At 38.0% G+C, this 14,488-nt stretch overlaps 1 protein-coding gene across 6 annotated transcripts in view; it reads left to right on the top strand.

Annotated features, from left to right (window-relative positions):
- SLIT2 (slit guidance ligand 2) overlaps positions 1-14,488 on the top strand; it is a 384,281-nt gene that overhangs the window by 329,384 nt on the left and 40,409 nt on the right. For 4 of the 6 annotated variants that reach the window (XM_084971629.1, XM_084971630.1, XM_084971631.1 and 1 more), the window contains 3 exons: positions 850-974; positions 1,107-1,204; positions 2,726-2,865. In XM_084971629.1, coding sequence (XP_084827755.1) covers positions 850-974; positions 1,107-1,204; positions 2,726-2,865 — 363 coding nt within the window. Of the gene's footprint in view, positions 1-849; positions 975-1,106; positions 1,205-2,725; positions 2,866-6,961; positions 10,862-14,488 lie in introns of those variants that run through there. The other 2 variants (XM_084971633.1, XM_084971634.1) reach the window with 1 other exon arrangement.

Here is a 14,488-nt window from a genome sequence, read left to right on the forward strand (position 1 = left end):
TTTAATCTATTCCTTTCCTGGATCACAAGATGTTTTAAATGTGTATCCCCAAACATGAGATTGCAAGCCGCGGTGTATCTTCTCAGTGAGGAAGAGACAGAAATGGTACCCATCAAGTGGCTGTGCTAATGTGCTAATGTGCTAACGCACTAAACCCAAGCAACACGGGGGAGGATATAATGGTGATTTCTTTTTTCAACTATTTTCCTATGCGTAAAAATGGCACTGTGTTGTCTCTCCTGTATGAACATGACAGTGCTGAACTAATATCATCAGGGCAGGTGTGTACTGTTGCATTTCAATTGCACTGATGAATTTCTGCTCGTTAATAAAATTTGGCTGTCCGTCCCCCAGCGCACGCGCGCACACACACACACACACACACACACACACAGATACACACACATAGGCATATATACACTCACAGAGATACACACACACACACACAGAGTCCTCTTTGGGATCCATGGCATAGCTTCCATGCCAGCTGGCTGCAGAGTTAGGTTATAGGCGCAGGCCATGGAAAGCATACACATAAGCTAGTCCATGAATGAGACCAACCCTGTGACACTGCCCTCGCTACCATCAGGTCCTAACTACCTAAGCTTACAACCCAGAGTCCCGCTCTGCCATCCGAGTGTCTCGCCATTACCTCCCAAAGAGATGGCCTCCTGTTGCATTCTTAATAGGATGATGCTGATTTCTGCGGCTGTCATGAAAGAGAAACACATGTTGATAGGTGACCCAGAATAATTGTATACAAAATGTACTTTTCCATGAAGGCATTGGAATACTTTTAAGTGAACTGAAAACTGCATCCACTTCTCATAGTTTTCAATTAATTTTTAGGTCCTGTGGATGTCAGTATTCTAGCTAAGTGTAATCCCTGCTTATCGAATCCATGCAAAAATGATGGCACCTGTAACAATGATCCAGTTGACTTTTATCGCTGCACCTGTCCTTATGGTTTCAAGGTAAGTAGAAGCTGTTGTAGGAACCAAGATCTAAAATGCAGCTCTCTTTGGTGGGTCTTCATTATCTGCTGTGCTTTCTTTCTGTGCTGAGAACTGCTTTATTTACACTCTACTTGGCCATTCCTTCTCCAGGGGCAGGACTGTGATGTCCCAATTCATGCATGCATCAGTAACCCATGTAAGCATGGAGGAACTTGCCACTTAAAAGAAGGAGAAAAAGATGGATTCTGGTAGGTCATTAGTCTGTGATCTTCTGTGTCTGAAGTATTGGAGCAAGGATAACTAAGCAAACATGCATTTTTTTCCTTTTTAAAATCCAAGGGCATTATTTTAAAAAGAAAGCCAGAAGTCTGTTCCTAAGGAAAGTATGTATTAGTCCCTCTCAGAGACATTTCAGTTTAAAAACAAATAGAGACATTAGAGTATTCTCAGCTCAAGATGGTACAAAGCCAAGAAATTTTAAAATGCTCACATGCATACATTATGATTAATCAAGTGAGATTAGGTCAACACAAAGTAGTGGCTCTATTATGCTAATTAATAGCCATCTAATCCCCTACTGCAAGGCACATATTCATCTGTTGTTTTGTGCATTAGTTTAGCAGACAGTATGTAATGATAAGATGTAGGGTCCCACTGAAAGAGAAAAGTGATGGTTCATTTCCAAGCCACAATATGAGTAGACACACATGCTGTGAACATTTTTAATCTGGAGTTATTTAATCACACAGTACAATTACTTCAGATGTACTCCATGAATCATGAAACAGTTCCTATAATGACACTAATAATTTCACATAAGAATGCTAATCTACTACTAAAGCTTGTAAGAAATATCACTTTTAAAAGTAAATATACTTCATTTCTGCATACTGTTATAAAATTGCCTCTTTTCATCAAGACTTTACTCAAAGATTATTCTGATACCTATCAAGAGGAACTGTATAATGTTTTCTTCTGGGGGAAAAAATGTATTTGTTGAAATGTAAAGAGAATATTCAGGAGTTCCCTTTGTGGCTCAGCAGAAACAAATCTGACTAGTATCCATGAGGATGCAGGTTCGATCCCTGGCTTTGCTCAGTGGGATCCGGCATTGCCGTGAGCTGTGGTGTAGGTCGCAGATGCAGCTCTGATCTGGCATTGCTGTGGCTGTAGCCTAGGCCAATGGCTATAGCTCAGACTCGACCCCTAGTCTGGGAACCTCTATATGCCGCAAGTGTGGCCAGCAAAAAGAAAAGAGAGAGAGAGAATATTCACAGGTTATAATTGCAAGGAAGACAAGGTTTTATTTTCATATATCCTTCTTGCTTTGAGACATCAAGCATTTTATATATAAGGTCGTAGGTGTTGTAATTTTTTTAAAAAATCAGAACCATTCCTCCTCATTTATGAGAAAAGAAGCATGGACTATTTTATTAGAGCACAACTCAAGATTAAGAATCTAGGGTTGTAGAGTAAACTTTACTCATGTTTGAGAACTGCAAATACATTGGATTTATTGATTTGCAGGACTGTGGGGCATTTGCCATCTTGCAGCCAGCATAAATTTTCTTTCTCAAATTGTTTCTGATTTGAGGGATATTATCTTAAATTGATGCTTACAACATGTCATTTAAAAGCATTTTAAAAATCAATTTCTTGTCGTTAAAAGCTCTGTAATTGATGAATGCATTTATTTTTTTCAGTATTCAGACCATATGGTTTGAAAATGCAGGAAGACGTTTTTTGTCTTTTCTCTCCCTGGCATTCAGGTGTATTTGTGCTGATGGATTTGAAGGAGAAAATTGTGAAATCAATGTTGATGACTGCGAAGATAATGACTGTGAAAATAACTCTACGTGTGTCGATGGAATTAATAACTACACGTGCCTTTGCCCACCTGAGTACACAGGTAGGAAGCCTAGGAAATGCTGTGCCATCAATCTGTGTATCTGTTTGAAAGCACCATTGGCCCTTTGCTGCATGTGTTTAGTAAACCAATGTATTATTCAATAACTGATGGGTGTTATGGAAATTAGGAATAATGCAGTGATAGAAGGATGGTTTCAGCCAACCAAATAAAAGTTCTGGCGAGCTCAGTTAGAACACAGGCATCCATCATAAAGTAATGCTATCCAGCACAAAGGAAGTTATCATAATGAAGCTTTTAGTTCCACAACTGAATGACATTTTTATGCAAAGCGTTTTTTTCCTGGGCGGACCAGCCCATCAATACATATGTGAAAAGAGGGCATTTCTTTACATAGTCAAAACATAATTAAGCATTTGAGACTCTTCATGTCCATATTTGTGGACAATGGGTGTTTGCCTCTAGCAACCCAGCTTCAAAATAAATTACAATCGGGAAGATATTGATCACTGGGAATATCTTATGCAGTCATTTACCCCTTTCTTGTATCCTGATAACAAATTTTAGGGAAAAAGGTGATACATCTCATAAGATTATCCAAACTGCTCCCCTTCTTCTCTGGATAAACCAATTTGCTGTAAAGTCAACACCAAGTTTATGACTTACCTATTATAAAGGATTATCTATTTTGATTGATTTTTGTGGTTATGAATGAGAAACTTCATAGTTACAGTCTTGTGTCCTTAAGAAACGATTTAGTTTTAAAATTGATAAGAGTCACACATATTTGTTAGAAAAAATGAGGAAGGAGATTCTCCAGTCACTCAATTCAAAGTTATCATTTTCATTTAGCCGGATGTTTTTCATGAATTGTATTTATTTGCATATACATAGTTAAGAACAGCAGAGGGTAAAATAGCTACTTAGATGACTGACAGTATTATCTCTAACCAGGCAAACTGCAAGCACATCTGTATGGTTAACTTTTACAGAGATTTGGTAGAAAAGCATTGAAGTTTAAGCTTTTATGGAATACTCAAACTTTGCATTTTCAGAGGTACTTTTCTTAATGGGAAAATGCTAAATAGAATAATCTGTTTGTGAAATTCTGCAGCTCCTTTTTCCATGGTAAACGATTTTTTTTTTTTTACACCAGTGAAGCACCTGATGCTATTGGAAGCAATACACTAAGTTTCCAGTAGAAATTTGAATATGTTGTACAATCAGTTGCTCCATTACATATATAACAGCCCTTGGACTCCTCAGTGGCCAGAATTTGAATTCCTTGTTATTTTGCATTAATTCAGGATAGCAAGTATGTCTAACATGCACCCATTCTAACACAGCAGGAAGAATTTAGCTTTGAGGTTCACCCCAGTAGTACCTGTGTCACACCTCAGATACTTTCCATTAGTCTAAGTGCACAGATCCTGGAGCCCCTTGGAGCTGCCCTGAGAGTCTGCGTTTTTATAGGATGGGCTAACTGAGACTTGTGCATGCAAGCAGCCCAGTACTTGCACTAAAATCTGTACCTATTACCTTCTTAAAATAGAATAGTACTCTTATCCCATCGTTCCAATCATTACTGAAAGAACTTAATTCAAAGGCTTCTTTAAGCTAACCCACTTTGACCAGGACAAATTGGACAGTTTGGTTAGCCAATGTATCTGAGCACAGAAGCTAGGGATTTTTCTATAGCCCCTTACTGATGAAACCTAGCCTTGAGAGCACTGCTGTTTTTTGGGGTTCTTACATGCCTTTTTTATGGTAATTTACATAAGGCGGCAGTTTCTTTTGAGTTACTTGGGAGGGGTCCCACTTTGACTTTAGATTTGCTATTCCTCAGTCCTTATCCATTTCTTTGAGTCTCTGTCTTACCTTCTCTCCCTTCAATTTCCAAGCTCCTGTCCTACACCTAACCTTCTTGAACACACGTTTTCTCCCTCCTTAAGTGATTCAGTTCAATGCAGCTTCCTTTGAGAAATGTGATGTAGCTTCATTTCCCTGTGTCAGATCTCTTTCTTGGAAATATATCCAAAGAACTCAAAAGCCTAGCACAACCACTTTTTAGCCAAAACGTGAAATCTATAAAAGCTATCATGTGGGAACCTGCCATGACATGTTTGCCAAGAGCCCTTTCGTTCCCAACAAGAACTGAGACTCTTCTAGTCTTTTTAATCACATTTATTGCAAATAGCAGTTTGCCTTAATTTGGGCTAAGGATAAACAAAAATATTGCACTCAATAGAAAGTTCATAGCATTCAAAACATGAAGATATCATCAGAATAACTATGGGTTGGGTTTTGTGAGCAGTGACGAGTTTGACAATTTGGCATTAGAGGAGACATCAAACCACGCATGTCAGTAACTCATCTATTAACTGTAGCATTTTTGTTCATATGTGAAATGAGCTCATTTACAAAATGTCCAACAACCATCAGCAGATTTTGAAATCTGTATTACATAAGTGGCCTTTCATTCTAGGGAGGTATACATTGGACTCTAGAGTTTTATATCCTGTTTCATCCAGGGCTGCAGTTAGGGAGGCATTTTCTTATGCTATGGGTGTTTTCTTTTAGATCTGATTAATGAGCATGAGATCTTGGAACAGAAACCCTACCGTGCTCGGGGAATATAATGATGTTGTCCTTGTTTAAACACCATTCGAGTCACAAGTTGATTTTCTGTTTGGAGATTTTTTTTACTCTATACCTCTGAGGCGTTCAATGAGAAAATGAACTCTTCAGTGGGAGCAAATAAGACTTCATAGGAAAAGCTTGTAAATTATTATGGTGAAAGTTTTTACATTTGGCACTCATGTCAAGCATCAGAGTGGATATGGTCTGTTAATAGAGAAAATTCAGAGAGCTGAAAGCAGTCTGAAAGAGAGGTCATGATATGATGCACAGGCTATAAAACATAGCTACACATTTTCAAAATAAAATGCACCGCCAATGTGAAATTTATTCAACTTATTTAAGCCCACATAACCAGAACGTCACAGTAAATAGTTACTGATTTATTAAAGGAAAAAAACCCTGTCCTTTTTTCCTGCGGGAATTGGCAACATAAATTTTAAGGATCAGTCTTATTTTTCTGTTAGGTAATCCTTGCTATATCCTCCCCCAAGTCATTCAGACTATTCATTTCTGCCTAATTCAGTTCATACTCTGTCCTGTATATAACATGCAATTGTGGATTGCTAGTATTCTTCAGGCAATATTAATTTTTGAAAAGATTAATTCACTATGATTCTAAGTTAAAATCACTATGCTAAAGATTAAGTAAGACGCTGAAATTGCTAAAAAAATCATATAAAAATCTACTTTAGGGTTTTAATTTAGTTTAAGAGACTGTGGTTTTGGTTATAGTTGATCTTTTTTTAAAAAAATCATCATATTCTTTCTAAAAACAAGGCATAAGGCGTGTCTTGAAAGTAAATTTTCAAGGAATACATCATATTGCACTAGCTCAAAACTTGTAAAACTGAACATTATAAACATGGCACCCCTGCAACATTGAAAAACTTGACACCTTTTAAACTCTGATATGAACTTAGGTGTTGCATTGGAAAATGTGGTTTTGCATGTTTCTTAGGAGTCAGAACCCCGGATCTGCTCTGCCAAGACTGTTTCTTAATGAACCCTCTCCTCACAGGACCACATACAACGATGCTACAAAATTGATCACATCTTAACTATGGGTATTGCTTAATGGGTGGCGCAAAATCACTTAATGAAAGTTTCCATATAAGTTGGGTGTGTAAGACTGTATTTTGTGGGAAAAAATTCAGAACATTTTAATTTTTCCATGTGGCTCCATGATCTCTGTTTCCCAACCTCCAACACCCACCCACAAACCATTGTGTGCCTATCTGACAAAGTGAAGCTGCCCCTTGTTAAATCACCTGATTTAGCCACAGACCACTTGCTTCCTGTGATGGCGTCTGCCTTTTGCCTCATTTTCTCCTTGTCTGTGCGTTTGGCCCGGCTGTAGGTAAGAAATCTAAGCCTTGCTTCGGTTTGCTCTCTCCCCCTGGGCTTCTCTGTTGTTAATGCTGTGCTTTGGCTTTCTGTGCTCTGCTGTTGTACCGCAATGTAAAAAGTCTTTTGTCTCTTCTGTCTTTGTTGCTGCCAGCTGCTAATCTGAATGAGGTGGAAAAAGGTCAGTTGCCTTTTAAGTCTATTATGATTTTATTTTAGTTTCCCTCTTTCTTTTAAAGCTACGTAGGTTTCATGGTGTGTACAAGGTAAAAGGAATGTTGACAAAAACGAAGTCGGAAATCAATATGTCAAATCAGTCATTCAGATCCCTGATATGTGGGATAGCTATGCCAAACACTATCAAAAGAGGATCTGAAATGCACTTTACCAGTTTCTGGAAGGCGGTGAAAGAAACTCTCTGAGAAGACAGAAAGAGTGGCTAAAAAGAAAGACTAATCTTTTCTCCTTTCTCCTTGTCTGTATGCTTGTCCTTTTTTAGAGCTATCACAAACATGTATCATTTTTATAATGAAAAACATGTCATTTAGTACAGGAGATAGGCCGTAGCTAGAAAAAAATTAAATAGTGACAGTTTCCCATAACTTGAATTGCTGTAGTAATTTGAATCATTACAAAATATTAAAAGATGTGTGCATTTACTAAAACATTTTATAAAAGAAAAGTCACAGAGCCCAAGAGCTTGATTTCCTAAATGGCATTGTCAAACTCACAGAATGTCATGGGTACTAGACAGTATTTTTAAAGCATAAAAAGAACCGCATCTAACCATGGGCATATTATGGCTTTCCAAATAAGTCACGGTTCAGGAAAGGAAGTCCTGGAGTGCTTAGGGTGACCAGCACGTCTGGAGAGTCATCATGGGATCTTTGTAAAATTGTTACCATAAAGATTCAGAATTATACCTCGTAACATTGCCTTTGGACTCATTCAGCTTACCAAAAGTCTTCAAGTGCCAAGTTCAGGCACAGTGTCCTAAAAGGGTGCTGTTCTGAACAGCTCCCACTGTATCTAAGGCTTTAGCAGTAAGATTATAGGGCTAACATGAGCTGTATAGAGAGCAGCTCTACCTCCTCTTGCTAAGGACTTCATTTTTTTTCCCTGTTGAGTTGTTCAGATGGTTTACTGTGTTTGGTCACTTACTCTTACTGTGTGCAGAGTTAAGGTAAAAAACTTGCAAAAAATTACTTCCTATTTGAGAAAGTAAAAAATATAGCCTGTAAATTCCCTGTGGATTAATGCATCCAATACTTGGTCAAATGCCATCTTTTCTTTTTACACGTCCTGAAGCAATGGGTGGTTGGGGCAGAGTTGTCCGAGGTCTAGTTCTATCTCAGAAAACACAATGGCAATTATTCTGTCACAGGAATATGTCCTTAAATAGTTATTTATACTCTCAGGAACAAGTTTGGCAGTATGATAGTGTTTTAAATGACCACATGGCTTCATGTGTTGACTAAATCTCATGCTTATGTTTATGAAAGATGCCTCTTATTTCCAAGAATTTGCTGCTGACCGAATTTGCTTCTAAAAGCAGTCAAACCATCTTCTATTTTTTTAACCCCAAACTTAACTCGAAATGGAATTTCAGCTTCTTTATAGCACAAAGGGTAACTTTTTAAATAAAAAGAAGCTCTTTTATCAGCCAACATAGAGTTAATTTAAAGGAACACTGTAGCTAGAAGCAATAAATATTTGAGCAATAACTTGCATAAAACAGTGACAAAGCACTTACCCAATGACACATACCTTGTAAGCAGGAGTCCAGATGCAAACCAATGTGCTCACTCTCATTTGGGGGCCTTCCCCTGGACCCAGTCCCTTCTTATTTGCTGCCATCTCCCAGGCTTGGCATCTTTTCACATTCCACAGTGGCTCTGACTAATCCTTTGTGCCAAACAGGCTTTTCTTCTGCTGCCTCTTCAGCATGCTATACATAATTGACCGTTGTGTACATTTGAAAAGAGTAAAGCCATAGCCACAAAATTTATGTGCAGGCAAGCAATCTACTTTATCCACACATGAAAAAAAACAAAGTGAGTAATCAGTGCCTGCACAGTTAATTAATTGATTCCCCTGATGACACGGCTGCCTTTCCATCGCACAGGGCAGGTGGGATGCCTATGAATTTGTGAAGCTAATGGGAAAAGCTCAAATTTCTTATCCTAAAATGTATCAACTCTGGGGCTTCTCACAGTCTCTAATGATATCTGTGCCACCTCATTGAGATGTTTGAGGAAAACATGGAAGAATGTGTAGGAAAACACTCAAAAATGTTAAATGTCTATACTCCAGAAGTATCAAGGGCCGCTATAGAGGACAAATTTAAGTTTTGCATCTTTAATTCAAACCATGACCACGGCAGTGATGTGGTTAGATGATTTGCTGCCATTCCCAATGGCAGAAGAATTCTGATGGAATTTTGATAGAGAGAATTCTACCCAAAATAAGTTATATGCATGAAGGAAATTTCTCTCCCTCTAGTTTTCAGGAGTATCTCTTTTTAATTATTGTCTCGTCATCGTATTTGCCGTGCTCACTTCCAAAGGAAAGACTTAATTTAGGAATAATTCATGGGTTCTCTTTACCCTCTTACTCTACGTTGAAATATAAGGAAATATTAAATATGTTAAACTGTTAAATGTGGCTGTATTTTTTTAGGTTATGTGTGTATTTTTTTAATTTTCATGATCTCTTAATAGTTGTGACTCTGTTAGTGATTCTGCCTAGAGACAGGTAAGGTCTTTATATCAAAGTCTCTATAGTTGTAGTCACACTTGCAGTCTGCTTTAACTAGAGAGAGTGCTTTGGCAGCCTAATTACACTGTGTGGTTTGCATTCATCATCCAACCTCTCAAAGCCTTCTTAAATGCATTTGAATCTCAGAAAATATTTTAAAGATCCTGTTGGCTCTTTAGTTAATAGACAGAGCCCACTGACCCCAGAACAGCCGTTTAGCTTAACCAAACCTTCTTCAATCTAATTTGGATTTATTTATTTTTGAAAATGGAGTTAAATATTTCTGTAGTTTCAGTAGCTGTTGGAATTGGCTACATTATTTAGCCGCAGTGTTCCAGTGAGGAAGTACTAAAAAAAACACCTCCTTTTTTGTTTATTTATCTGGGGAGGTAAGTTTTTTACATTTTAAAAATTCAGGAGGTATTTACTGAGAAAATACCTTATGCAGGACACTCTGCTGAGCATCAAAAGTGATGTGAAAATGCATCAAACTTTACCTTTGTCTACAGGCAGACTCTTTGGCTTTGATCCTTCCTTGCAAGTTCAGATTAGGTCAGTTATTTCACCAGTACAGAGCCATTACTTCTCATATTCCAAGAAAGTTACCAGCAAAGTATAGCTCCTTGACTAGTTCTTAAATAAAGAGAAAGGATTTTTTTTATGAATACAAAGATTAATCATACTTTCTAGCCAACAAGCATTACAAAGCGACCCATTTCCTATCAGTTAGAACAAAAATGAGACCATGAGATGATTCCCTTTTTGGACATAGCCTAATATTTACCTTTATAGCACATTTCTTTGAGCCTCTTTTGAATGATGCTAAGCTTTATCTCATAAGGTTACACGTTGGTGATGTCCCTTATGCACATTTGGTAGTGTCCCATTTTGCACACCCTTTGCACCAAGAGGACATTTCTCTGTGGCTAATGTGTCCTCCAAAATTCATGATCCCTCAAGATCAGTTCCCTACATTCCTACACTAACTGCTGGATTTAATTAAGTTTAGAGAAGGGGGTATGATCTGGATAGTTTATTGATCATATTGTGAAGGTCAGTTAACTATTGGTGATTGATAGTACAAATTTTAGGATATCACAAATAAGAAAGCATTGGAGAACAGACTGTGGTTGCCAAGGGTTAGGGGGAGGGAGCGAGATGGACTGGGAGTCTAGGGTTAATAGATGCCAACTATTGCATTTTTGGAGTGGATAAGCAGTGAGATCTTGCTGTATAGCACAGGGAACTATATCTAGTCACTTGTGATGGAACATGATGGAGGATAATGTGAGAAAAATTATATACATATATATGAACTTGCTGTACAGTAGAAATTGACAGAACACTGTAGACCAACTATAATGGAAAAAATAAAAATCATTAAAAATAAAAAAATAAAAAATAAAGCATTGGATTATCATTGATAGGAATCTTCAGGAAGAGTTAACTCTTTAAAAAAAAATAAGAAGCAGAAATATGCTATTCATAAGTCATCCTTTACTTACTGATGGAAATAAATCCTATTATTGTCATCACCACTGATAAGGATAGTAAATATTCAGATTGGAGACTGGACATCTTCTCATGTTGTGTTCATATACTCTGGCGCCTGGGATTACAACCTGGAGCAGAGTATAGAACAAACAGGACTGGCTTGGCTCAGCAAAAGAGGAAGAAACAGAAATACTTTGCTTTCAGGTCCAATTCAACTAACCTGTCCTGGGCTGACTCCTGTAATCCCAACAGATGTGTTCACCCTCTAATACAGTTCACCCATCTCCCTGCTACATCGTGAAGTCTGTGAGAGGAGAGCGGATGGTATTCTTTATATGAAAAAGGACCAAATGGGAAATGCACAATTTTTCGAGGAATTGTACAGAATTTTAAAAATTAGGTAATGAGAAACATTCAGGTCCATTTATCTTAATCCTTCTCAAACTTACCATTTACACTCACACTTCCTCTTGATTCCAGAATTCATCCTTTGTATTTCCAATTGGGATAGTCACTGTTTGGCAGACAAAATTGCCAGGATACCAGTCAACTCTAGTCCAGCCTGCCGGAGTGTATCTGAGGCTGGGATCTCAGAACACAAATCTGCTACCAGTAATCCTTATTTTCTCTGCTTCCTTCCATTACCCCTGATGCCATCTGGGTCTCCTTCATTAACACTTATGAGGTATTTTATTTTGAAAAGCAATCACATGCCTTCTATCTTTCACGTTTTTCAACAGCCATTGAGTATCTGATTTGTGCCAGATAATTCTCTAGTAAATGCATTGGCAGTGAAGAGATTCGAAGATGTAGATAAAGGGGTCTATCCCTTGCCCTCTAGTAGTGTACTTTCAAGAAATTAAATCTTATTTCTAATAGATTACGGAGTTGTTTTTTTTGTTTTGTTTTGTTTTGGTTTTTTTTGTTTTTTTTGTTTTTTTTTTGATACCTTCCCTTTCTCTGCCGATTCAAATAGAGTAAAATTAGGACCGTTTTTCCAGGCTCTTCTTGAGCCCAACAAGAGCTCGACATGTAAATATTTGAAGCATGATGCATTTGACCCTCCAAAAATCTGTGCCCTGGGGTTGCTGTGAGGAATTCCACAGACTTCCTCCCTTGTCGTAAGCATATTTGAAAATGTCATAACAGATTAAATTTAACACTAGTATATGGTTCAGGTATTCAGATTGCTGTCGGAAGTTCCCTTTCCGTGATTATCAACATTAATGATAATTTCATATTAAGGGGGGGAAAAAAAAAAGCACTGGCTTGGTTCGATTTATGAAGAGGGATAAGAACAGGCTGCAGTGTCAGCCCAGGATCCTCGCCACCCCCTACGTGAATCCATGAACCCCAGAATGGGCTCTGAGATTCTTTCTGTTTCAGGGAATACAGAAACCTATCTGGTTACCTCAGCAAAACTAGTGACAGTTCAGTGTTCTAACAATGCCATGTACCCATAACTTAAATTGTTTCTGTAGCCACAGACACAATGGCCAACCTGAATTTTCAGGGCCAACTTTTGATGAAATATAAATGAGATACTTATTCATGCAAACCCATGCTTTTCTATTGCTCTCCTAGTATAAAACAATGAATATTTTAAACAAAATAGTTTGAATTGGAAAATTCCCGAAATACTGATTCAAGGACAGTGACCAGCCTCTACTGCTAAGCAGGCTTTGAGAACTGAATAAGCCTCAGCAAGACATGCCGTTGCCCAGATTTTTTGGTAAATAGAAAGCAACTAATTGTCCACCCAATAACTCTTCAAAAATATCTTCTCTCTGAATAGCACAGTTTACCTTCCAAGAGAAGAAGTCTCTTTAGGGGTAATAATGAACTTTGCATCTGTGTAATGTAATTTTCAGTAATAAAAAAATAACGATAGTCATTCAGCCAGTTTGTAGGGCATGATGCTGTCTACATTCCAATCACTAAATGAAACTTAAGGGATCTAGAAAATTAAACATCTGTCTTATTTCTCTATTTTTTCCAGATTATAACTTCCCCAGAGAAGGACTTTGTCATTCACATTCTTTAATTATTTGCTGGGTCTAGCCCAGTATATTTTCTGCCCAACATTTTATTATGAAAATTGTTAGACTAGAGTAGCTTTGTATTTTGGTCAAATAAAAAATGCTCACTCCAGATTACATGTAAATTCATCTTACTATATAAGTGTCTAATTTCTTTTTATACTATTCTAATTAGTTCCAGGAAACATTTGATATTAACTCTCACATATGATATAACATCTTCCTTAGTCATTGATTTGTCAAAGAATCACTGTAGTTCAAGAATTTTCAACAATGCTATAAGTTAAACCAATGTATTTTTAAGAAAAAGCATGGTTGAGAAATTTGAGTGTGTGTATAGAAAATGTAAATTATTTTCAGTGACAAGATTCAACTCAAATGTCATGCACTTATCATGAGCTTTTGATGTCTTTGACATAAGTTAATAAAACACCTTCAGGATTATAATTTTATAATAAACGATAGCAGAGATGTTGGTAGTTATTTTTGATTGCAACTATCAAAGTCCAGGCCAATCTCCAGATTTATTATAAAGTAGATAAAACAGATGCTGGACTCACTTTTCTCCCCTTCTTCTAAACACAGTGGTTTGTGATTCTCTTGCCTTTGTCTCCTTTAATACCCTAAAGAGAGGTGAATCTTCATTCCTCTTTGGGTAGACTGTCCTGAAAAGCTCACTTGTTAACACCAACTCCCCGTGGAGAGAGGGACAAGGGTTGATCAGTCCAAATCACCCAAGACTCACAGTGCTGGAGTTCTCATCATGGCGCCGTGGAAACGAATCCGACTAGGAGCCATGAGGTTGAGACTTCAATCCCTGGTCTTGCTCAGTGGGTTAAGGATCTGTGTTGCTGTAGTGTAGACCACAGATGCAGCTTGGATCCTGCATTGCTGTGGCTGTGGAGTAGGCCAGCAGCTACAGCTCTGATTCAACCCCTAGCCTGGGAACCTCTATATGCTGTGGGCACAGCCTAAAAAGCAAAAAAAAAAAAAAAAAGACTCACAGTGCTTGACAGAGAGGCACCTGGCCCTGGCAGCAAATATAGGGCTCAACTATGGTCACATGCTATGACCTTTGACTCTTTTGAAGTGCAAAGGTCATAGCCAGGGACCATGTCCTCTCCTTATGCATTGCTTGTTACAAACTCTGTTAGAGAAGCATTAGAGAAGTTCAGGAGTTCCTGCTGTGGCTCAGCAGTAACGAACCTGATTAGTATCCATAAGGATGTGGGTTCAATCCCTGGCCTCCATCAGTGGGCCAAGGATCCTGCATTGCCTCGAGCTGCGGTGTAGTTTGCAGATGCAGCTCAGACTTGGCATTGCTGTGGCTGTGGTGTAGGTAGGCAGCCACAGCTCTGATTCAATCCCTAGTCTGAGAACTTCCATATGCC

The sequence above is a fragment of the Sus scrofa genome, chromosome 8, assembly GCF_054392235.1.
Source record: "Sus scrofa isolate SSC_HxYL_T2T_F1_AM1 chromosome 8, Sscrofa_HxYL_maternal_Yorkshire_Landrace_v2.0, whole genome shotgun sequence".
Lineage (NCBI taxonomy): Eukaryota > Metazoa > Chordata > Mammalia > Artiodactyla > Suidae > Sus > Sus scrofa.